Source organism: Centruroides vittatus, unplaced genomic scaffold (assembly GCF_030686945.1).
Source record: "Centruroides vittatus isolate TY-2023 unplaced genomic scaffold, ASM3068694v2 contig_3068, whole genome shotgun sequence".
NCBI classification, from domain to species: domain Eukaryota; kingdom Metazoa; phylum Arthropoda; class Arachnida; order Scorpiones; family Buthidae; genus Centruroides; species Centruroides vittatus.
Genome location: NW_027121971.1, coordinates 354,568 through 380,292, shown reverse-complemented (window position 1 = coordinate 380,292; position 25,725 = coordinate 354,568). Strand labels below are relative to the sequence as shown.

The window sequence follows — 25,725 nt, the reverse complement described above, 5'->3', positions numbered from 1 at the left end:
CACAAATCGAGATGGAACGAATTGTTCGATAAAATTATTTTAGTAGTTCAGGCCCATTCTCAATATTTCGTGGAAACTTGCCCTTTTATTGATGATTTTTATAATCGTTTCATTCGCTGGCATATTTAAATTAACCTAAAGCTGTTTGTCAGGATGACAAATGTTTAGCCAACAAAGAATATAAATTATTTTCGATTTAGCGAATTGCGGAGAATTAAAATTGACTCGATTTTAGTTTCTTCCGCGTGCCAATAACGAATAAAATCATTAAGTCTGACCCCTCTCGAGATATAGGGTCGAGGGGTGTCATAACCACCAAAATTTAATGGCATCGATACCCCTTACGCACAACCTACCGTGCCGAATTTTGTTTCTTAACGATCACTCCATCCGAGGATATCAAACGAAATGTATGACAATACAAACACCCACAACTACCGTTTTTGGGGAGGGTTGTAGTTAAGGACTCCTCGAAAGATCTACTGAGGCACTGGAATTATGATCACGTGGATGAAAGATGAAAACTCATTGCTGTGGGTATTTTTACTTTTCCAGCTGTTTATATATATGAGGAAAAGTATGGAAATTGTCAAAAATTGACTCCCTCCAACATTTTTGGACTCGGGACACCTTGAAACATTGAGAAATGCAAAAATATTCCGGGGCGTTTCCTGTATGTACGTATGAATATTTGTTTGTGGGGGGCACATTTCGTTCACCCTCTGAAGATTAATAACTCCTTGTCGAAAATTTCTGAATTTTACAGGGAGATTAACCACCAAAATTTAATAGCAACAAAGGTCGAGCGAATAGAGATAAAGGAGGAGGTGTGTATCTATCTCCAGTAGGGTCGGACTTAATGACATTTTACTCATTATGGACTTTTCGTATTGTGTTTACTTGGTATCACCTTGCCACTCTGCATTCCCTGAGCATTTGTCGTAAATTGTTAATCAATATTAATCACCTATACAGTTAACATATGTTGAGGGCTTCGTATATGCTAAATTGAGCCTACCGTACAAAAATTAAGACCTGTGTTAGAAAATAATACTGTCATTTGCCTATGCTCTGATGCATAGCGTGGTGGGAGGTCTGGATGCAGTCTGTTTATTCTTTGGAAACTTTCGGCAACACAATTTACCTGTGAAAGAACAAACAACTCCTACTACAATCTTAAGGCTGAGGTTGGCTGGGAGAAAATTCTTTAAATAATTCTCTCTCTCGGTGAATTAGATGATGTAATTTGTAATAAAATTGTATTCTCTGTGCAGAGTACACCTGGTTCCACATAACTCCTACCGTTCCAGACAGCCAAATCAACCATACAGGCTGTCCCATGTCTTGATAAATGCCAGTTAAACTATGATTTTCATCTAAAATTATAAAGTATACTTTTCTATCATAAAAAAAAAAAAAAAAAAGCATTTTATAAATTTGTACCAGTGGTAGGGCCCATCATTACAATATACAATAGAAACAGATTGATCTTTATTCTTTTGAGAGTTGTACAACTTTTGACTTTTAATAACAAAATATCTCGTCCGATCTCATTTTAAGTGGTATTATAAAACATTCGCAGCTTATATCGCATAGACTAAAAATTGCAGACTTCGGATCCGATCTCTAATTGGGACGGTCTTCGTCGCCAACCCGCGTAAAGCGACAATTCGGGAATTCTAATACTGGGAATGTGATATGTCAAATTAAATTAGTTTCTCGGGGGGAAATGTTCGAAATGCAAACGAAACATGAAATTATGTACTTGGATAATTACAAAGTATAATTATATACATAAAACATTCGAGATATATATATATATAAAATTAAAGCAAGGAACGAGATGTGCAATCGGTACTCCGAGTAATTCGACGAACAGAGGACAGTTACGACACTGGAACGGCGATGTTTCGATGGTCCCGGAAACGTGTTTTTAATTACCGTGCTAAGAACACTTCACACAAAAAAGGCAATCTTCACTTGCTCCCTTCGGAGCTCTTTTGCTCCCCACTCTCCTCCTTTTCTTCTTTTTCTAAAAAGCAATGTGTTAAAGTCACTTGATTTACAAATCATTATGCTAATTTTTATACAGAATTTTAATTATCAGAACAAGAAACTCATTCAACACACGTCAGTTCGCCGTTGAAAATCATCACTCAATTATGCAAACCGACAAATACTTGAAAGCTCACCTGTAGTGTTTTCTTTGGCATCTTGATCATTTTGGTTCAAAGAGAGTGCTTCAATTTTCGACACTAACTTTTCTTCTTTCACATTGCTTTCGTCTCCTTGAAAAAAGACAATCAATATTAATATTGTGTTTATTACAGAGCAGTGCTTAAAGCACGATTTGACAAACAAGACACTATGCCCAATTAAAAAATAAAAAAACTTTCAAAGATTTTGCATAATGACGACTAGGGTGAAACAAAACCATAACTGTTCAGAATGTCACTTTGCTTTGTATAATAACTATTGTGTCTGCAACTTGACCCATGCACCAAGGTCCAGAGTCGACAGACCGCTACCCAATTTTATTCTTCTGCTGATCGATCCCGGCTTTAAAGGGCAAAATTATGGTAGGTTGTATTTACCATATTTAGTTAAAGTTTAGCTATTAATTTCTCTACTAATATCTCAGTAACAGAAAAAAAAAATTAGTGCTTTATGAGTGGTTACAAAATTAATTAAACACTAGAATTTCTGTCAAGTCATGGTCATTGCTGTCAAATATTACAGGAAACATATCAAGCACGATTTTTATTTTTTAATTATTTCAATTTATCTGTTTCAGAAGTGTATGTGTTTGTCTTAAAAGAGTAGAATCTTATTTTAACTGATTGCTCTAGCCACCAAAAATCATCCATTGTTCCGAGAATCTGTTATATCACAAACAACGGATTATCCACACCCCCACGTAGATATTCGTTATTCGAAAAATTCCAATTTTTAACCCTCTACAGAGAAGAAATGCGTATACTTGAAATTATTCAATCTGCTGAGATCTCTATACAATATTCTATAGAAACATGTATGTTACAAGAAAGAATATTATGCCATACATGTATATGGCAAAGCTGACAGAAACTGTATGTACTGTAAGCACAAAAAGAGGCAAAGTATGTATGCCCATTAACACTTCACTTGACTTCACAATTTGTTAAAAAACTTGTCCATCTTGGTTGGTTTTAATACTGCTTCGCTGCTTATTGAATACAAACGCCATTTGACATTAGCAATGTCATCAAGACTTAGTGGGGCCATCTTCACGAATAGGCTGTTGAAGACCTTTTGAGGTCTTTCCAAATTTCGGTGCTATGGACCAGGTGGCTCCTCCTTGATTGTACTGTCTTCGTACAATTCTTCAATTGTACATATCCCAGACAGAGTACATCATCAAACTCTACAAATTCCCTGTATATACAGGAAATCCCCCATGAAATACCCTTTTCTCTTATCTCTCAAAATACAGCTGGGTTTCCGGATTTCAAGACTGGGCTATTAGATTTGGACAATTTACTACTTTCTGAGCCACTTTAAAAATAATTTGGGCTACATTTTGGGGAATTCTGTTTTGCATTTTATAAAACCTATCTGGCAACCTGCGAGGTTCTCACCAGACACATGCTGTTTACCTGCAGTTTATTATTACTATTATAATAATGAAAATAGCTTTCTGTATGCCTGGCTGTATTCGGTTTGCCAAACGCCATGTAATTTACTAAGCATACTGTGCAGAAATATATAAATTTTGGGTAATTTAAAACCTACAATGACATACATACCTCCTTGCTAAATAAAAACTACATACAATTGTGTGTGGAAAATCATCATTGACTTCCCTCAAATTTCACTATTCTCCGCACCTGCTAAATTTCAATGTTTAGTTTATGAGATTTATGCAACTATGACCTTTTAACCCTTCTCCCAGCTTTCATATTAGTCCACACTATCAGAAATGAGTTTGGGTGGAAACAAATGATGGGAGGGCTGAGGCATTTCTTAGGATCAGAAAATAGTGAGGTTGTGGCCAAAGTTTCCAACACGAAAACGTAAACATCAGTGTTCAGCACTGCCTTCCTGTAAGCCTAGAAGTTTGACAATGGCATTTGAAACGTTGAAACGTTCATGGTTGTAAGAACTTGTGTCTGAGATAATTGACAAACTGGTGAGAAATTACCACAAAAAACTAGCGGGCAGAAAATAGTTGCTACCACGTGCAATCACAAGTTACAAATGAACTGCTGTATCCTATTTTAAGTCAGGCATCCTTAACTTTGAAATGTATAAAGGTAGTTCCCAAGTTCATATTTTTCAACAAAACAATTACGCACTCACCTTTATCGTCGTCCTCCTCATCTTGTTCCGACTTATCCGACTGTATACTACTGTTCAATTTTTCACTAACTATTAACTTTGCTTTCTCAAACGATTCCTTGAACTTTAAACAATCTATATTAAATTAAACACTCCTGTTAGTGATTAAATGTTAGGTAAAGAAATCAAAGTAATTTAAAGAAATCAATCAGAGAAGAACGTTCATCTAAGATTTATCAGACCGCCCGTTCTGAAGTCATCACTCAAAACGGCAAAATGCCAGAATTTACGGAACGCATGTACTTACTCTCGGCACTTGCAAATTTGATGGCTAAGAGTTCCGACTTGGGTTTCTCGTCGGCATAGTCGGCTGGTGTGCTCCACACCAGAGCCTTGTCACTTCCAGATTTTGGATTCATTTCCATGAGTGGCTGTACTAAAAACATTAACAGTTAAAAATTACGAGAATAGTCCCAACTTCGTCGATATATAAAGAAGCACTTACTGTAATGATTCGCACATATTTTTAAAGTTTTGTCTCTTCTCATAACTATCCTGACACTATTATTTTTCTTGTGCCGGAGGATTTTAACTTCGCCGGTTCCTCGCTCTTTCCACTCCGCGGGAGTGTCCTTGGTATCGTATCTGAACAACTTCGCCCGCCTGTCGAGGAATAAAACTTTTTAGTAACAGACATTTGTCTCGTTACGATTCAGTCTTAGTTTCGAAAGACTCAGAAAGGAACGCTCATCCGTAACATAATCAGACCGCCCGTTCAGTATCATCATCGAAATTTACAAACTGCATACAGTAGACCCCCTATAACACAGTAGATACATTCCGTGTTGTACGAGTCACTTAGATTTTACAAATACATGAGCCGTTCACAGCCCAAAGTGATTAACTTACTTCCTATATTTAAAATAACTTTCTTTAGTAATCAGGCTTAAGGAACTACGTGACAACAATTTTTATGGACGTTGAATAAATGTTTTTTTTTTTTTCTTTTTTCACAAAAAAACTCAACTTTCCCGCCTAAACTGTCTGTATAAATGCGTGCCTCTGGTTGGCGATCATTCAATCAGAATCCTCGCTATGCTGGTAGCTATCAAATAGGTCCGCTGCTCGTCCACTATTGGTCCAGATTCGACCAATCCTGTCGAGACACAAGTCGGCCAGGACAATCTGTCTCATTCTTTTACCGTGTTATACGAGCCTCTTTTAGCATGTTATATGAACACGATCACAATTTTTCCGCCATGTTATACGAATTTGTCTCATATGAACCCGTGTCATAGGGGGGTCTACTGTACATGCAAAATTTGCACACACAATTTCTTACATAAATTGATACAACCTTATTGGTAATAGAATCTTACAATTTCACTAATTCCTCCTCATCTTCTTCCATAGTCTTAGTTTCTACCAGTGGCAATTTCATAACTGGTTCAAAATGCACATCAGGACTCTCTGGAACCTCTTCCTAAAGAAAAAAATGAATTAATCTGTAAATAAATTCTGATTTTGTATATAGTGTATAAAACAAACAAAATAACACCTATACATTTATATAATTACATAATATCCACATAATTTGATCAGAGAATGATTGCTTTATGGAACACACAAATACATTTTTGGTAAAAGTTTTATCGGGATAGCACAAATAAGTCCGCTCGTCCCAAAGACGGCATGTGTCTGTAACCAGCTCCACTATTTTGATCTCCACAATCGATGGCGACAACAGATAATCGGCATTTGTTACGGACTCTATGTTTATTTTCTGTTTGTACACATTAGCATTTATGTGAAAATACAGGCAATTGTCTTGCATCACCATGTACTGTACATTGCAACACACAAAAGGTATTATTATTTATGCTGTGGCACATTTAAGATTTTAAAATGAAGAAAAGGGTAATTATACTCTTACTATTTTCAGATTTAATATTAATTTAACAGGTAGGCGACAACATCGGTGACAGATACGACCAATGCATATTCATAATCAAACATCTTTACTACACCCGATACATGTAAAGCTATCTACCAACCAAAGCCGAATATAATCGGGCGAGAAATGGCTATGATGTAACAAGTTAATATCATAGCCATTTACGGTCCTTAACATTTCCGATTTGTAGATGAAGAAGTCGCTAGCCTCCGATCTACAACTTAATTAAATTTAATTCTAAAAGAAAGCGGGATTTCATAACAATATGTGACGGAATTACAATATTTACAACTCGTGCAGTAATGTAATCAATACGTAATGGAGAGGTTGAAATCACTTCACCTTTGAAATCATAAACTTGTGTTAGTTATTAAGAGTAATGCATTTTACTCTGCAAAGTTTCACATTATTATATAACATAATTATACATGAGTAATTAAGAGAAAACTATTTGTCTTAACTGTAAGAATGACTGCATTTTCACCTGTTACTATACTTATTAGGTGTATTATGCGATCTACATATACCTTGCAAGAAATTAGCAGTTAGTTTGGAAATGCTTACCAATTAGGTGGGCAATAATAACGAAAGAAGTTGCCTGTATATAGTTGACATCACTCTAGCACCCTCAAAAATCAGCAAGAAACCGGTAAATCACTAGAAAATTTATAGGCAACACTTTCGAATGATGCAGACTCTCGGCAGTTAAACCGATAAGCATTTCCGAACAGACCCAAAGGCCAGATTATAAAAATGCATATTTTTTATGCCGAACGGAACAGTACATTGTTCAAAATGAGAGCAAACACTTCTCCATAAAGAAAAGTGCACCGAAAACCAAAAACTATCGTCCGAATCATCATAATCTGCATCGAAGTAGTTCGGCACAAATCTGACAACATACAAGAGAACACCACAAAACTTGGCACAAAATCCAGTTTGTTTATTTTAACAAATCACAAGAATTGGCCCGGTTCTCCGACTTCCAGGAAATAAATACCTGCTGTGCAGAACCACGCTTAAATTTTATGCCCAAAAACATCCATCCACACATTCCAAACCCAAATTTCCTACATTGTTTCGGTCATTTTGGTGCCATAATCAAACATTTAAACTCAGTACATTCTTTACATAACTTTTGTTTGATGAAATTATGAGAACTTTTTTAACAGTATATTGTACTTATTAATGTAGTACAAGTAGTATAGTACAGGGCAGTGTTTCCCAATGTGGGGCCGATGCCCCACAGGAGGGGAATTCGAATGTTAAACTCTGGACATTTTCGAATTGCCCTGTTTGCTGGCAACAACCGGAAGTCATCCAAGATTTTAAACAGAGGTGCCGGCTACATGCCGAGATTTCAAATACGCCCATTGCTCGAGATGATTTATCTTTTGTATCTTTTCCTGATACACCCTGCCTCCAAACGGAAAAAAAATCAAGTGAGGTAAAGTCTGAGGATCTGGGATGCCACTCCAGAGGTCCACATATGGAAACTTACAAGACACCATGTATAACGTATATTACTACTATGCCAGCACAATCACTCGAGCTAAATAGTCAGTCACGGGGAGATTTCCAGAGGCTCGTACTTCACAAAGAGAGGTAAATACAGGTACGGTTCCCTTGACTTTTTTTTCCTATGGGTATTGTCTGTTAAGTTCCCAGCACGGCTACAATTTCTATTATACATTTTTACCTGGATTCCTTAAAATAATATTTAAGTTTACCTATTCAAAAACGGCAAGTAGAAAACGAATTACACAGAATACAAAGGTGAAAGCTATGAGATTCCAACATGGGAAATTAAATTATTTAATTTTCTGTGAAAGTAAACATTTCCACTTCTTTTATTACAAAGGAGTCATGTGCCCATTGATTCTTATATATACAAAAGCTTCAAACCCTAAAAGTGCCCTTAAACTTCGTATACTTAAAATACGTAATTTAGTTAAGATAATTACATAAAATAATATAAATCGCGTAATTAACGTAATCGTCGATCGTCCTTCCCGAATAAAAGCGATCGTCATTCAAACTTAAGCCTAATTTGCAATTATTTCGGCCGCGTAGCCGATTGTTTTCATATCTAAGATGATACTAATTAAATAATTAAAGAATTTATCGTATCCGAGATATTTTTATAATACTCTCACCTGGTCGTTGCCCATTTTGTGAACGGATGTTTTACGATTTTAAAAAAATATCGTTACAAAATACTCCGTTAACCGCTTAAAACGGACGACGAAAAGACACCTGGCGGTCGTTTGTGTTAAACACAAAAATAAAAATTACGGATTATTTGAAATTTAAAACGGTTATTTTATTTCTACGTCGAATAGCTTTGAGTTTAGACTAAAATTTATTCCAAACGAAAAACTAATAATAATAATGTTTAGTTATTATATTATTTTTTAAAAACGTCTATTTATAATTTAAGAATATTTAATTCGTCCTATAGGGTAACAACGGCACTTCAAAGATCTTATTGGATAATTTCAATCACGTGATTAATAAGTAAACATTTCAAATATAAAATTTTAAGATTTTCATGGCGAATTTAATTCTAAATTTCATTTTTCTCGGTTTTTTTTAATTTTCTTCCATAAAAAAATACTTTAAATTACGTTGGAAAGGAGACTACAAAAGGAAATCTAACCCGGATTCTTCCACAATATTTACGCCGACTTCAGAGCAGTAAATACTGTGATTGTTTATAATACTCTCTCTCTTCGTTATTGTGTGTTTTCGGCATTATTTTTAGTTCTATTTTCTTTTCGGGGACGTTTTATTATGTTTTTAAGAGATATTTTTGTGTAACGCCGCTTTTTTCGGACTTAATTTTGATCGCTCGGTACGTTACGTCTTGTTAATCTGGCCATTCCTTGCATATGGGAATGCCAGATTAGCGATGGTATCGATTTACTGTGTGTAGGCCCAAAAACAATGAATGGCGTGACCCGTCGCCCTTCGATACCGATACATTTTGGATGCAGGAGGGCAATAAGATGCGCCGACGTGCAATACTTTACACAGAAACAAAACCCGAGTAAACAGGAAAACGTGGTGTGACTATTATTTTCGTGGAAACGGGGAGTATGCCGGATTAGCGGGAGGTCGGATTAGCAAGCGTATGTTATATATAATTCTATTAATAAAATTTTTACTTCGTCTTCCGCATCTTATTTTAAAATAGAGATAATCAATAATAATGGCAGCTGCTAAGACATTCAGTTGGTTACCGATTTTTGGTTTTCTCCTTTTAACCAATAACTGCATTCCTTACAATTTAACGTATCTTTCACTTAAAATGTCTCGTCCAAAAATATAGTACTTTATGTACATACGTTCAATTCAATTATCACTTTTACAATTGATTTTATGGCAGACTTTAATGGAGCCAATGGGCGACGGGTTGACAGAGGAAAGATAGCAAATAATACTTACAGCTCTAATTTTCGATATTGTTGTTGTTTGGAGGTCTTTGAATGCCGGACTTTCCTGTATCATGCAGTCGAAGACACATACTTGATGTTTCAGAAAGGCTGCAGCATTGGCAATAATAATTGCCAATGCTGCAGCCTTCCCAATCCTGCTTTCTGCCAACTGAGCCACTCTGACACAACTGTGAAGCGTTGGGCAGTTGATACATGATACCAGGCACACGGTAGCCGGCAATGGCTGCCCCACACCACTACAGAGACATGATCATCTGATTGTGAAACAACCATGGACAGCTGCAATGGCATCCTTGTCTGCCACCCGGATACAAATGGAAGTCTTACTACAGAACTCCACTGCTTCCTGTGCCATTGGCATGCAACTAGCATAGGCAAATTTGTGTACATGGATCGTTATTTGTTCTGCTATTAAGCACACCTACATTGTTGGCTTTGTTTGCACTGGTGTCATGGCAGAGAAATGAATTGGCAGTGTGTCTTTAGTGCCGAATTCTGGTTCTGTTTGGGAACAGATGACCACCGTGTTAGAATGTAAAGGATCGGTGACCACTAACCATGCCTTTTCCATTGAGTAGCATACTACCCCACTGTTGATATGCTGGTTTGAGGGGCCATCTTATATGAGTCAATCAGTCACCCCAGCAGGCCAGATGGCCGAGCAGTCAAGGTGACAACCTACTGCTCTGGAGAACTCAGGGCTGAATCCAGACAGGTCGAAAAATCCTCAGGAAATTTATCAGTGGATGGTCTATCCGAATGTGTCAGGTCCTGTCCCTCACCACCCGGCTGCCCCATTGTGGACCTGGCCAAACCCATAATGGGCTTGCTTAAAGAGGCCTTCTTAGTGCCCACAGGGAAGAGAGAGTTTAAAAAGAAAAAAAAGAAAGTCAGTCACCCCAGTAGTAGTACAAGAGACACTGATAGTGCAGCAGTATGTTCAGGAAATCTTGTGTCCTAATATGATACCTTTCGTGACAAGGGTGCAAATACACATTATCCAGAAAACTAATGCTTGGATTTACCAGAACTGTTTCCATTATGTTGCTGCACTTTCTTGGACTGCTCAGTCTCCGGAGTAGCATACAACAGCCATGTCTTAATGCCCAATCATATTGTCACATCCCCAAATAGAAAAATCTTGCTGCCACAAGGGATCAGGGTTCAGATAGGGTCCAGTCTTTGTGATTTCTGTAAAGAATTGATGCAGAACTTCTTTCTTATTCTATACCAGTGTTGCTAATCCATTGTATATCATGCTAGCCCATTACTGACAATTTTTTAAAACTTACTTGTTGCAGTCACTAAAAGAACCTTTACACAAATGCCCATCCAAACTCGTCCAGGCTTATGACACAACTGTCAAGCAGCAAGGGAGGAGATCGAGTGTTTGGGCCAAACCTAATTACTAAGCACTGACCTGAACTTGTACCCAAGACCCTTAGAGCTTTCTGAAGGACTCGGGACTGATAGATAGGCTGATGCTTTTAACACTAGGCTGCTTGTTTCATGTATTTTTTGTGAAGCTACTTTCTAAATTACCCATTTCCTGATCCATTGGCTGAAAATGCTGCGAATCTTGTGCTTAATGTTAATTTTTACTTTACTGAAACTAGTAATAAGTATGACATGACTTTTGGCAACCCAAAATCAAATGCTTACAGAATTTTAATTGTTAAAATTACAATCATTGCCCAATCATTACAACAGTTCAAAATGTAATGGCCGGAATGTCGAGCTCCATCCAGAAGCTTGACATGTCCGGAATGTATTAATGTATTGAGCCTCATCAAACTCGCTGCATGTGAGAAATTCCTGGCCAAGACTCAATTTCGGTCTTATTTCCATTCCAAAAGAAATGCATTCTTGTAACATCTCTGAATTACAACTATGTGAAGAGATGATAATATTCATATATTTGTAGTGTTTTAATATCTGTATCATCTCTCTTATCCACTGAAAAGATATCGAAAAGAACATAAGGAAACAAATAAAGATGAGCAGGACGTGCAAAATGAGGATAAAGCACAAACAAGAGTATTGGACTGGATGCTGGAAAATGGAAGAGGACGACCTGGAAGATGGCAAAACACTCTCAAAGGAAAAGATGAGGAAAAATGGATAAGATTAACAGACCGATGAAATGTTTCGATACATGTTTGCTACTGTTCTTCAATTTGTGTCCTGAACAATTGAAAAACATGACGACAGACATGTGTTTCAATTTGAGTTTAGTTGTTTCAGTTCATCAATTTGTAATCCCATGTTTTCTTTTTATTTGCAAATATTGATATCGATAAAGATGCAACTACACTCAAGAGAAGATAAAGTTGCCATTTTTGAACAGAATTGAGAAAGAATAGGAAGGATAACATGCAAGGTGTTCTGTGAGAGACGTCTTGATAAGTATTTGACGACAGATTTCTGCAATTTTCAAATAAAAAAACATGTTATTCCCTACCAGAATGAACTTCCGAGACATCCTGTACACGCAATTTGTATTTTAGCAAGTCATACAAGTGTACACCACATAAGAACCTTTACCCCATTCAAATTCTACAGTCTAATTGAGAAAACAAAGCGAATAATAGCATTGCTCATTGAAAGATTGCATTTGCTCAAGTGCGCGCATGTGGAAGCAGTAATAGTCTTACCAATATAAATAACACAGTATATTTAATTTTTATTCAATGAATTAAAATACATTCCGATATATTAACAAGATGGTAATGAATTGTGATACATCGTACGTCTAAAAACATTCTTCGATTCTGCTTCGTACCAAAATATCGTTAGTATATTTCAAGTGGAGAAAAAAACGATTACTTCGATCATCTCTAACAATAAATATAATATCGGTTCTCTATTAAAATCTCAACGTTCTATGCCCATGGCCATTACGGCTGACAGAACTGGTTTTTTATTTTTTATTTTTATAAATTTTAACCTGAAGAGGTAAAAACGTCGGAATTTTTTCCTCCTGATACAAATTTGCAAAAGGCAGTTTTCATTGATCGGTATCAAATTCAGATTATCGAATGCGAAAGAACGGAATCACAATTCTATAGATGAAAGCTTTGCAAATATAAGAAATGGTACAAGAATAATAATAATAATAATAATAATAAAGTCGATCTATCTTATAATCTAATTACATTAATTATGTACACAAAATCATCTGTACAATTATCGAGGGATAAAGAGAAATATGTGATCGTTATAAGTTTTGATGCCATAGTAGAGTTTTAAGATCGAATCTTCGAAGAATCTAGAAACGAACTGAACGTTTACACAAAAGAAACGAACTCTTAAACTCGGCTTAATGCCTAATTAGCTATTAAAATTATCACGGGCATCAATGGAATTTTCTTAAATGGGCATTTGTGCAAAATTCGATGCTGGAAATCTTACGTGAAATGGCAATTTCTTCCGGACAAGGAACGGACATTGTTATTCCGATTCTGGTTTGTGTATTAGATGCTATGCAATGGTGTTTGTAGATGATTGTCGGGCCGGGGGTTGAATAGAACTCCGGAATAATTGGCCTGTACAGCAATGGTGGGCTTAATATAGGAAATGGCAGCACCGAAATAAGTTTGTTCTAACAAATTTAACTTTTTGATACGTGCCTTCCTTTCAAAATGCACAATGGGGCAATCGTATTGTCCATTAAGTTAATTCTAATTTGTACAGTTGCTAAATCGTTAAGGGGGAGTTAAGTGATTGAGTGCAGTCCTAAAAATGGTTTTTCGGACTTATAAAATGTGTTAATATAACAATCTAGACAGCTAGAAGAGCCAAAATTTTATTTTTTTTGAAAGTTAAAATTGAGAAATTCTTAGAATTAGTGATATTCTATACCAAAATTGTGTGTACAAGAGATGCTGACAATATTTATCATGAATTCGTGTATTGTTCAAACAATCGAAAACAGTGGCAAACTTTAGAAAAGTCCATTGATGCTCAACACGCGCAATAACCTTTCTTAACGACGATATAAACATTACATGTATTGTGTATTCTCTATTAATAGCTGCACTAGGACGGATAGAATTTAATAATTAACAACAAAAGCAATCAACGTCAATTAACTTTTTTGAATTTTCACTAAGGCTCGAGGAGATGTATCTTTTTATAAAAGATATTTAACCTTTCTTCCCAACGTTCTTAAGGAGTGTGAAAAACCTCTCAAAATTTACTTTCTGCCAAAATTTCTCATTGTTGAAACTCTGTGTCCACTAGCAGACCCAATTACAAGGATTAAAATTTAAAAAAAAAGCTGTCCAAGAACAAAATGTCGACAACGATCCTTGAAATGGACTCTCTTTTCTGAAAAGTTCTTTCAGAATTGTGTAAAATACAAATTTGTAAATGCAATAACAAAAAAGCTACACTGATTATAAAATAATAATAAGAATAATAATAATAATAGTAATAATAAAATTCCTAAAATGTACTCATTTAAATTGATTAAATTCTAAAAAACAAAAACAAAAAAAAAACATATAATGTACACAATTTCCTTAAAGCAGATTTGAATTTTTGCCTTTTTGTTTTTCTTGTCTTATAAATAAATGTAAACGAGGGCAACACATATCGATGGGAAGCAAAATAGATTCCATAACGTCGACGTTATGCACCGGAAAACGTTGGATCCAAATGACTTCTGCTCTCGGCCGGTCGGTAAAATTCCAAATTTGGCAATTTGAAAAATAACTCGTATAAAAGTTTGTCTGCGATTTGGTTCTTCACTGGAAAAGCGTAACGAGCTGTTTGGCCGCTTTGGCAATGTCGTAGGCACACTGTATTACCTGCTGGGTGATAAATCGGTGGTCTATCGGCGGATGATGCTTGCATAACAAACTCTTGCACTCGGCCTGCAGTCGAAAGGCACTTCCAATTAACTGCTTTAACGCTACGTGAATGTTTTCTTCTTTTATATTCTAAGAAAAAAAGAAAGTTGAAATTTGATATTAATAAAGTTAAACAAAACATGTAAATATACACAATATTGGTATCCAAATTCCTTCCTTATATCACAATTTTTACTTTCCCGATAAGAATTATGGCAATCAATCGAAAAATGAACCCCCCAAGATTTTTACATTTTTGGACTCAAGACACCTTGAAATGTCGTAAAATGCAAAAAAAATTTGAGGGGTTTTTTTTCTATATGTATGCATATTAATATGTGTGGGGGCACAATTTTGTTCCCCCTCTTTGAAGCTTGATAACTCCAGCGTGTTTTTTCAAAAATTTCTGAAATTTTGCAGCAAAGTTTGTGTATTAGGGGATTGATGCTATTAAATTTTGATGGTTAAATGGTTGATGGGGTGAGGAGATAGCATGTGTCGTATCTCGAATAGGGTCGAACTTAATGACGATTTCAGAATGTTTATCAATTTAAATGATCTCAAAAAGATTAATTTTGATATAAACAGCGCCATAGGGCATTAATATGTATATTGTGTAAATTTACTTTATAATATTTTTTATAAATTAAATTTTTTATAAATTAAATAACTTTATAATAATAAATTTACTTTATATATGATGTCTTCCACACAACATCTTATAATTGTTGCACACATCGATATAGGATGTGTGCAACAATTCGATTATAAGATGCTACAATATGTGAGATGCCACACATCATAGCATCTTATAATCAATGAAATATGACAGTTCTTAAATATTATGTGAGCTGTATATATACACAGTATTTTATTAATTACTTTACTTTATTTCGAAGAGTTCAAAATATCAGCGCAGGCTCTGTCGCAATCGTAGTTTACTGATGACGGATCGGTGAGAATTCCAATTCGAAATGCGCTTAAATAAAATATACGAGAATTAATCGTCTTCTGAGTAAATCTTATACTCAGGTGAGCGCTGGATTCGAAGGACTTAACATTTCGGTTTATTTGTCCAAAAAACCTCTTTTAAGTGGTTATAAAAGTGACCAATTATATCCAGCAAACATAACAAATATTGATTGGTTTTTACAACCTGCCTTCTTCCCCTACTCCTATTTTTAGCCAGTCTGTATTCAACACCTAAGGTCAAAATTTGTCCCGTGAAAGAGTATTTGAACCCATTCTCTGTTTTAGTTTTAAAACGTTTCATACGTAATTAATTATTTCAGAATATTGAAGGCGGACTTTGTGTTTTCGTAAGGTAGGTTATACATAACAGCATCCATTATTTATAGTGTCTGCTATTTAGAGGTGAATACAACAGATGTCCTATTTGAAGGGTCTGGGAATTGTAAAAATGTCCATTAAATAGCGGTGTCTGCTATTTGGGAGTGTCTGTTAATGGAGATTTCACTGGATATAAAGTTCTTATATATTTACCTGAGGGAAAATGCTTGCCATTTCCAACACCGCCCGGTAAACTTTCTCCGAACACGGAATGAAACTAAAAGAAATTATTTCAACATAAGATAAACTATTATAATTTATCTTTCTGTGTAATAACTTGTACCTTTCTTGCTTTCCCTCTTGAGCAGAAATCAATAATTCCTGTATTTTCTTTGTAATCTGTTCGGTTTTACGAATGACTTCATCTTGCGTCGGTAATTTTTCCGTCACTTTTTGTTGTAATAGCGAGTCATAATGAGTCATGGCGTTCGAAATCTCGAACGGAGGACTGAGAGATCCACTTCGACTCTGGAGACACGGACTAAAATTAAAATGAAAGTTTTATTTGAGATTTCAGTATCAATTAAACCATTTTTAAGTATTTTTTTTTCTTCTTACCTGTTACTATTAATAGGAGGTATTGTATTATCGTAATCACCACTATTTCTCGACGAATGACTAGAATGTATGTGGCCCTTGAAAATAAAATGCCATTAATTATCAACTTAGATTAATTAAACGATGCTTTAATTATACTCACAATTCCGCTATCGTCTCGAGGAATGTTGCTTCCCGAAATCGAACTGTTGTATGAAAAATTGGCATTCCACAAGTGGTGTTGAAACTGTTGTCTTTCTCTTGGTTCGTACATAGACTGGGGTCTCTGACTTGACCGGGGAGAACCCCGAGGTGATCTGACCGACACGACTTCGTTCGCAACGGCGGGTGGGTTACTTGGCGGGTGCGAATGCCCCGTTTGAACTTCGTATCCATTTAGCAAGTTGGATTGGTGAGTGTCGAAACTGCCATATTGAACAAATGATCTCAAATGTGAATTTTCTTGCATTAGTTTTTGTATCTACAACATAATTAATTCGTTATTATTACTATAATTTCATATCTTATATCAGATTAATCATATTAATTCCAATTTTAGTACTTGAATTCAAGTAACTCACATGTCAAAGTGGCATAAAAATCCGTTCAAACTCATGCATTTTAAACTAAGATTTATCTAAATTAATTTTATACTTAAAAATCGAGCCAACTTCTTTCATTTTTTTATATGAGAAATTTGATAATAAATTGCAATGAGATATAAATTTAATTAAAAGCAATTAATATTAAAAAATAGTATAAATGAAATTAGATTAGAGGATATAAAGAAATAAAAAAAAAACAATCGTACAAGAACAAGTAAAGAGAATACAAAATGAGACTTCCAAAAGTTGCCGTGGAGATAAACCTACAATGTTTGAACAATACAAGACAAAAAAAAAAAAGAAGATTGGTGATGCAACAGGAAAAGACAAAAGAAATTTCTGCAAGTCAATGACACCAAATGCAGTAAACTGATGAGAGATTAATAACTCTCATTAACTTCTGCCGATTCGCTAATTGCTGTGCCCACCACTGACAAAGTGGATAGACAATCAAATGTCAAATAGTCGGTTGCAGGTTCATGCCTCGCCAAAGGACCAACTACATGCAGTTTTCCAGATTTTCTCAGCATTTCTAACACCAAACTACAGACTGGGTTTCCATAGAATGTCTTCTCGGAGGCATAGAGCATTGCCCTCGCCTACCCCGTTAATCCAATCCACTAATTGTATATTATTCTCAATAAATAATGAATATTTTGATATATTTTATATCAAAATTTGTTAAACTGTTATATGTTTGCAAAATCCAAAATAAATAAAAATTAGTGTACTCTGACATAAAAATCATTTTCCTATATTAAATAACCACACCACAATAGAAACTTTAAAATGGAGCTATATTTATAACAAATTAGACAATAATTATCTTGCAAGAAGAGAGATAAATATAAAACTATGGATACACGAAGTACATAAACGGTTCCATACTTAAAAATAATTTCACTGAAAATGTTTCCTATGTGGGAATTTTCTAAGCATATAAACAGAATAATTTTAATTAATAATGTACTACTATCGAAGACAGAAACATTACGGATCTTAACAGAACAATAGATTTTAGCTCTGTGAATTATTTGAATTCAACAAATTCTATGAACACAAGAAAAAAAGAAACCGAACTTCAGACTTACCATATTCTGTAACAGCGATATCTCTTGTTTCATATCTTTGTTGTTTTGCATAAGATGATGTACGTGCGCTTCTGAAGTTGCCAACTGCTTTTTCACAACTAGATACTCCTCTAATGTTATCGGACCGTCCGAGAGATCGGAAGATGTTACACTCTGAAATTAGTACATGATTCTTAAATATAATTAAATACGAAACAAATGATAGTATTATAAAAAAAAGATTAAGATTACTGGTTTAGCCTCTTGTGAAATAGCCCAGATAGTGCATTGTCATCAATAGGTGGCAACATTGAAGAAAAGCCAGATCGGGAAGTGAATGTGCAAGTATAATATAACATGTCGGGATAGGATGCCGAAGCATCTCGGCCTGTGAGAATGTACCGCTAATTCTTCCAAATCAAGAATAAAGTGGGTACACAGCAAACAAGTAGAAAAGCATGTTATACACATAAGAAGCCGCTATCAGTAAATAAAATGTTCAAACAGTGGGTTGTCTGGACTAAACAGCATGTGGACTGGAGTGTCAATGTGTGGAATTCTTTCACGTTTTCAGACAAATTCAAATTTTACTTGCGTAAATCTGATGGCAAACCCTCCCTACATTAAGTTTAAAAAAGCTATGGCCTATAACAGGTTTGCTCGATGCAGACAGTAGAGTTTCCAGTGAGACGAATGATTTGAGAATGGATAGCAGGGTAAATGTATCGACAGACTACACTATAAATGAATTTGTGAATGAAAAATGTTACAAAGACATCTTATCTGTCAAGTTAATTTCAACAATCAACAAACAATTACTGCAAATTCCAGGACAACCCTGCATCGTGTCACTGTGCCTAGAGTGACAGCGATATCTCTTGTTTCATATCTTTCAGGTAAGTAAAGTAAAATGTATCCTTTCTCTAAGTTTGTTAGCATTGTCACTTAAAACAACACACCAATTGTTGTTCAGGTTAAAAAAAAAACTCCCATAAGAGGCCCAGATCAGATGCCTTGGGTAACAGTCCTCAGCTCGACCTTATTGAAAACTGCTAGCATATTAAATTGCAGAGAGAAGACCTAAAAGGAACTCGTCTGCTCTGTTCTGGAGTGCCAAAAAGCCATTATTACGGTGGGAGATGACCTTACAAACTACTAGGATTCCATTCGACAAGAACTAACTGTTAATGTTACATTTTTTAAGGCTTACTTATGCTATAAACCTTTTTTCTTCCGTAATTGTAAATGGAAAGTTCATACAAAAGTACTCATTAATGGCATTAGTGAGGTTGTGGTGCAACATAACACTAACTTGAGTGCAATGCAGCACTAATTGTATAAATTGCATTTTTTTTTTTTTTTTTGTTTATTCTTCTTGATTTCTGCTCTGCACTACATGTTATCATCACAAATCATGATTATAGCTTAAATAGGTTACTTTGTATATCTATCGAACACTTAGATGACACTTAAAAATCAATGCCATTTTCTTCTATAGACAAAGAGTTAATTCGATGTCTTATGTCAATAAAATATTTTACTTTCTCCAGATTTCAGTCTAATCTATTGCCATATTCAATGGCCAACACGATTTGGTTTTACTCAGAGAAGTCTGTTTCCACTTAAAACACTTTCATGTTGGCGAATGAATGAGTCAGCTACACTGGAGGATCCAGAATCAAATCCAGACAAGTAACTCCCAGGGAATTTTTCAGATTGGTCTGTCCTGGATATGTCGCGCTCCGTCTCTCGTCACCTGGTAGCCCCCTTTGCGAACCTGGCCAAACCCACGACGAGTATGGAGTAAATCGGTGATTTTCAACCAGTGTGCCATGAACATTTTTGAGGGTTATTAAATAAATTATTTTTGAAAGAAACCCCAAAAAACAATAAGTGTACGTGTCAAAATTAAAACCTCTCTGAATTGATATATGAGTTTTTCATTGTTATAATAAATAAACGTATACATAATATAGTAAAAAAAAATATATATATATATATATTCATATGCATAACACCAGATTATTTCATTTGAGCATTTAATGGCAATTATCGTTTCACTTTTACATGCAACTTTTAATTAAAATAAGTATTGTTGTAACCTGCTGCTATTTTAAGGAACAAAAATACTATTTTATTTAATGTAGACAAAGAGAATTAGGTTAAATGGCAAGTAATATGGCAATAGAATGTTTAAGAGCACAACTTTAAATCGTGATTTTTTCTGCGTAAATTTAATTATAGGTTTAAGTGTGCCGTGAGATAAAAAAAAAGGGTCGAGAAACACCAGAGTAAATGCTGTAGTAGTGCATTTACTCCATACCCAATACAGCAGAGCACAGAAAGTTATGGAGAGAACGATAAAGTACATTTTTCATCATGTTTTTGTGTGCATAAACAATTAAGTTTTCGTACAGTTTCGGGAATCTTTAGTAATTACGATCTGAATTTATAGAAATTATTCTCAGTTAAACAGCAATAATTCTCTTTTGTTTGTAAATATTAACCATTTACAAAATTTAGAAAAATTACAAAAATTTTAATTTTTAAATAAATTATTTGGCGTTAATTTAAAAAAAATTACTAGCAATAAAACATATTTATCACCAACTGAAAATGTAAAAAGTAGAAACAGGATATATTCAATCGTATCAAATGAAAATATTTTATCAAGCAATTTTAGATCGTTAAGGAAACTTCTATTAGAATAAAGTTACTAAATATAATGTCGCCTATTACCGCAAGAAAATAAGTTTATAATATGTTAAAAAACGAATTACCAAATACAGTAATACCTTGGTTTTCGTTGACTTTGGTTATCGTCGGTTTCGGTTTACGTTAATTTTTTTCTGCAAAAAATTTGTCTCGGCTTTTGTCGATGTGCCCACGTGACCTCGCTGCTAATTTTGAAAAACGAAGGGCAACCCACACGATTTACTGCTCAGTGTGGCATTGTTTCTCATTGTGTGAGCATTACTCTGCTGTCTAATCAAACAATTTCATTGCTTTCCTTTCCTTTTAGCTCCATCGTGGGACCAAAGAAAGTTTCCTGAGCCAGCAGCCTTTTATATTGATTTCTCATTGTTTTTAGTATTAAACACTATATTTATTCTCTATAAAATGTGTTTTTGGTGCGTATTTTGGAGTGTCTAGAACGAATTAATTGGATTTACATTGATTCGTATGGAAATAATTACCTCCGTTTTTGTCGGTTTTAGATTTCACCGATTGTTTTCAGACGAATTATCAACGAAAATCGAGGTATCCCTGTATTCTATTATTGTTAGTGAAGCAGATAACACTTCAATGAAGATGTAAAAATTCTTTCCAGATAGCTTACTTGGCACATTTACATTTTATGATAATGTATTTAACTATTATTAAATTCTTGTATATGTTTATTAATTGTATAATTTGAATTATTGGCTAATTGAAATCCTTTATTCCCCTCAAAATTTGTATTTAAATTGGTGTTAAAAGGATACATTTTGTCGTTCTAGAAGCCTACGAAGAAAGGTCGGAAGAGGTCAAAGCTTTGTTTGTGTGAAAGATCCGTCACTACATAACCCTGGTTATTCGCAAATTTAATGACATTTGAATTAAATACAATTACTTCTCGGTTTTTTAGAAAAATTTGAATAATTCAAAAGTATTATGTCTCACATTTCCAAAAGTGAAACTCAAACAGGAAGCACGTAGTCAACTAATTTATAGAATGTATGTTATTAAAACTCCCAAACACAAATAAAATTGTCTCAAGCTTCATTGTTTTAGTGACATTTGCATCAAGACAGTGGTGCTGTGTTTAGCTATGTTTTTACAATGTCTAAATATGAAACATAAGCTAAAGCTTAAAAACTCGATGTTAAAGGAGTGAAAAAGAAAAACAAAAAATATGATAAAACCAAAGAATAAAAAAAATACTACCAAGCACTAGAAATGCACAGAAAAATCAGTCAAATTTTCAAAAATTAATTATATGAATTTTTGAAAACAAACTATTTTGTTCAAATTAAAAGATTCGGCAGTATTTACACTTAAAATATTAAAAAGGTGTTAGAAGAAATAAAATAATCTTTACCTGCAACATACTTACTTCTGACCGATCGTTTCCGTTTTTCTCTTTAGTTTCTGCCGAAACCTTTTCGTCGGCGATTTCTTCGTCCGAAGCTACGCTATCGTATAACGGTTCGTCGTCGCTTACGTTTCCTTTTGTATCCCCGTCGTCTTTCTTTGCATTTCTCTCCCTTCCTCTTTGTTCTACATCTTAAGTAAGAATGATAATTTACAATTCAAATTATACGGTACATAAAAATTTAGAAAATAATTAGTACATAAAGTATTAAAGAACTAAAATACTGTTTTAAAAATATTTATTTTCCAAATATCATCTCATTACACATCTACCTGTATAAAGGAAAACTGTTAGTTTACTGAAACTTAAAGCAGTTTGGTTTGATTTGATGGGATATGGAAATACAACACTTGGACAATTGTCGGGGGTTTGAGAGAACTTTCTAAGAGAAACTAGCCCCTATTTAGGTGTTAGACATGTGAAGAAAATCCAAAATATTCTAAGTGACCGGCCCAGTGGCAAAGTGTAGATCCCAACTGACTACAAGCAATCAGTGGTTTTATTCATTTGGCCATTATGGAACCAGCAGATAAAACCACCAAATTTATAGTAGTAAAACAAAATGAATCTAAGATCTATTTCAAGTAATGCTAATATAAATTTGGTATCCTGTACATCACAAGCGTTATATATTTGTAAGTTTAGTATGATAAACTATTATAAAATACCAATTCTTTAAAGCTTTAACTAAGATATTATATGAGATTAACTCAGAGAACCGATAGTTTTGAAAATTATTGTTTTAAATTTACTTTTCTCCTTGGGATTATAGTTGCCAGTCGAAGGTAAACCCTGCTGTCGACGTTTAACTTCACTTAGTATATCTATAATTAACGTTGCAAATTCTCTCGCGTTGAACCTTGCCAATTTTTGTCGACCCTACGGTTATTAAAACATAAATATTTACTAAATTTAAATAATTAAATTAATATATTTGCTATTATTGTAAATCTTTTACTTGGTTTCTTGTAGAAGAAAATTCGGGATTGACTGGAAGAAAAGGAACTGTTTGCCTGTCGGTTACTAATGCACTTTGATTCTGTGTCGAAAGCCAAACTGTAAAAATAAAATTTAAATTTAATAATTAACTTTCTGTGTAAGAATTCGATAGTTTCAGAAGTGGCCATCTCCGAAAATGTGCGGATCTTGAACCAACGGATAATAATTTACGGAAAGAATTACGTTCTTTGATTTTCCCGAATGGATATGGCCACTTTCGGAACTAAACAATTCATACTTAAATAATTTTTTTGTATCTTATATAATTATATCCATAAATTATATTCAACAAGATTTACTAATTCAATGATACGTAAAAATTATTTCTTACTTGCATCTGTTTCTCTTCTGTCGACTTCGTCGTAAACATCTTTTGCTAACTCTTCGAAAAGGTTATTTGGTAACTGCAAATTTTTAACGGTCATTAAAATTCATATAAAGCGAGTTTATAAAAAAGAAAATCTAAATGGCTGACTTGTTAATAAATAAATAACATATTAAGTTAAATATAAAACTTTAAATAGTAATTCTCTCTTTTTCTTGTAGAAGTTCGAATTTTAAAACCGAAAATTGTTAAGAAGTATTATGTTGTGTGTAAAGCTACGGTCATTGTAAAAAAAAAAAAAAAGTAACTTCATTGTGTCGGCATAAAGCAACATAAATCACAACACGGTTTCGTTGGTATCAAAAGAATTCTTCTTGAAAGTATTCAATAAAAAGATTTTATTTCTGATTCCTAATAGAAGCTAAAGAAAATTCCTATGTAAATTAACTTATGCAGTTATTCTGTGGTTTCAATATTTAATTAAAATACAGGATCAAAAAGAATTCTACCATTTTAAATTACTGTAATTATGTTAATTATTATCCAAGAAGTATGCGACATACACCAATTGATAGAGTAACCGTCCCAAGTTTTCTCTCTCATCTCATTTAAACTTCTTGTCGTCAATTATCTCTAGCTCCATAAATGAAAATGGTAACTCTAACAGAGAAGACGTTTTGCACCCGACAGTTTGCGAAGTCAGAATTGCTCGTCATTTCGTGACCCAAATAATCTGCGGGAGCCATAGAATTGTGACTTCTGCGGGAAGAACGACAAAGAATATGCTGTGGCAAGTTTAGGAAGAATTTGAGTGTCAATCAGACGTGTGCCACACGATGTGAGGCACGCGCGTTGAGAGAAATTGCATGGGTAAATGTGAAACTCAAACAGTTTTCCAATGTTTTAATGTATTTTATGACATTCTTGGATAACAATTAAAATAATTTAAAATGATAGCATTCTTTTTGCAAGACCCTGTATTAATTTGCCGAACTTCTAAACGAGTCGACAGAATGCAAACTGAATTTAAACAGGTACGATTATTTGAAAAATGAAATAATTTTACAGAACTTACCGCTTGTAGTTTCTTTTTAGCTGCATGCGCTAATTCGGATAAGTCTAAACTGTATATAAAACATTATTATTTTAACTTCAAAACGAAATAAAGTAAACAAATTCTGCATTTAATAATAAATTCTCTAACCTGTCAGCCATTTCGGGAATAATAAAATGTTGACCAGACTGGTGATCTGAGAAAATATTTTATAAATAAAAATAACGTTATGACCGGAGGTACCTTAGTTCGTATCTACCGTTTTGATGGAGTATTGCAAACTTTTTCATTAAGAAAGTGTCTTAAAACTACGTTTAATTAGATAATTAACCAATATAGCATTCAAACGGCTAATGGAAACGGAACTACCAATCTAAAGTATGTCTAACTTAAAGGAAAACGTACCTGGTTTCCGACCGCAAAGATAGTAAGCGAGCCTGTCTGTTAATTCAAACTGAAATTCGACTAACTTATTGGCCAAATCGTGATGGCCGGCATTTCTAAAACATTCATTTTTAAAAAAATTACAAACATTAAATTATTATAAAATGATTTATGGATTAAAGAATACCTAGCGTAGTCGACAGGCGTTTTGCCATCTTCGTCGGTGGCGGCAGCATCGGCACCATAAACAATCAGTAATTCGATTTGGGAAGACTGTCCGCACTTAGCCGCCATGTGAAGCGGAGAATTTTTTTTGTCCTATTTTAAATATAATTAAATGTATTATTTACTCAATTACAATGAATTAAATTATCTTAGTATGTAATTAACACTACAAAAGTTCGTTTCTATACTTACCGAATGCTTATAATTGGGATTAGCACCTAACGATAATAACCTTAACGTGGTTTCGACATTTGGTGTCCTTACACTCGAATGTAGTTGCTTTAATAAATTAAAAAGCAAACTTAAATATATATTATTAAAGATGTCAATAAATCTGAGAGAACTACAAGCAAAATAACCTTATTTATATCGTCTAACTGGGGACTTTCATCTCTACTCGGTCTATATACAAAAGCCATATTTTGATACTTGGCACGGATGAAATCAGCTTTTAAAGGA

General features: G+C 34.3%; 3 protein-coding genes across 5 annotated transcripts in view; 1 reads left to right on the top strand and 2 right to left on the bottom strand.

Annotated features, from left to right (window-relative positions):
- Nucleotides 1-25,725, top strand: part of LOC136972965 (PHD finger protein 12) — a 152,363-nt gene that overhangs the window by 65,585 nt on the left and 61,053 nt on the right. The window lies entirely within an intron of this gene.
- LOC136972964 (ran-specific GTPase-activating protein-like) lies at nucleotides 1,470-8,524 on the bottom strand. The gene is made up of 7 exons (XM_067267629.1): nucleotides 8,428-8,524; nucleotides 5,697-5,800; nucleotides 4,823-4,980; nucleotides 4,625-4,753; nucleotides 4,339-4,452; nucleotides 2,193-2,288; nucleotides 1,470-2,032 (listed from the first exon to the last, which is right to left on the bottom strand). The coding sequence occupies exons 1-7, from the start codon at nucleotides 8,440-8,442 to the stop codon at nucleotides 1,977-1,979; spliced, it is 672 nt and encodes a 223-aa protein (XP_067123730.1). The 5' UTR covers nucleotides 8,443-8,524; the 3' UTR covers nucleotides 1,470-1,976.
- Nucleotides 12,389-25,725, bottom strand: part of Git (ARF GTPase-activating protein GIT1) — a 34,108-nt gene continuing 20,771 nt past the window's right edge. The window contains exons 4-19 of one of the 3 annotated variants that reach the window (XM_067267631.1): nucleotides 25,626-25,725; nucleotides 25,459-25,545; nucleotides 25,229-25,359; nucleotides 25,063-25,157; nucleotides 24,808-24,853; nucleotides 24,679-24,727; nucleotides 23,610-23,682; nucleotides 23,238-23,335; nucleotides 23,032-23,158; nucleotides 22,226-22,410; nucleotides 18,166-18,318; nucleotides 16,633-16,950; nucleotides 16,491-16,567; nucleotides 16,216-16,413; nucleotides 16,086-16,149; nucleotides 12,389-14,672 (exon numbers count right to left, since the gene is read on the bottom strand). In XM_067267631.1, coding sequence (XP_067123732.1) covers nucleotides 14,478-14,672; nucleotides 16,086-16,149; nucleotides 16,216-16,413; nucleotides 16,491-16,567; nucleotides 16,633-16,950; nucleotides 18,166-18,318; nucleotides 22,226-22,410; nucleotides 23,032-23,158; nucleotides 23,238-23,335; nucleotides 23,610-23,682; nucleotides 24,679-24,727; nucleotides 24,808-24,853; nucleotides 25,063-25,157; nucleotides 25,229-25,359; nucleotides 25,459-25,545; nucleotides 25,626-25,725 — 1,996 coding nt within the window. In that variant the 3' untranslated portion in view covers nucleotides 12,389-14,477. Of the gene's footprint in view, nucleotides 14,673-16,070; nucleotides 16,150-16,215; nucleotides 16,414-16,490; nucleotides 16,568-16,632; nucleotides 16,951-18,165; nucleotides 18,319-22,225; nucleotides 22,411-23,031; nucleotides 23,159-23,237; nucleotides 23,336-23,609; nucleotides 23,683-24,678; nucleotides 24,728-24,807; nucleotides 24,854-25,062; nucleotides 25,158-25,228; nucleotides 25,360-25,458; nucleotides 25,546-25,625 lie in introns of those variants that run through there. The other 2 variants (XM_067267632.1, XM_067267633.1) reach the window with 2 other exon arrangements.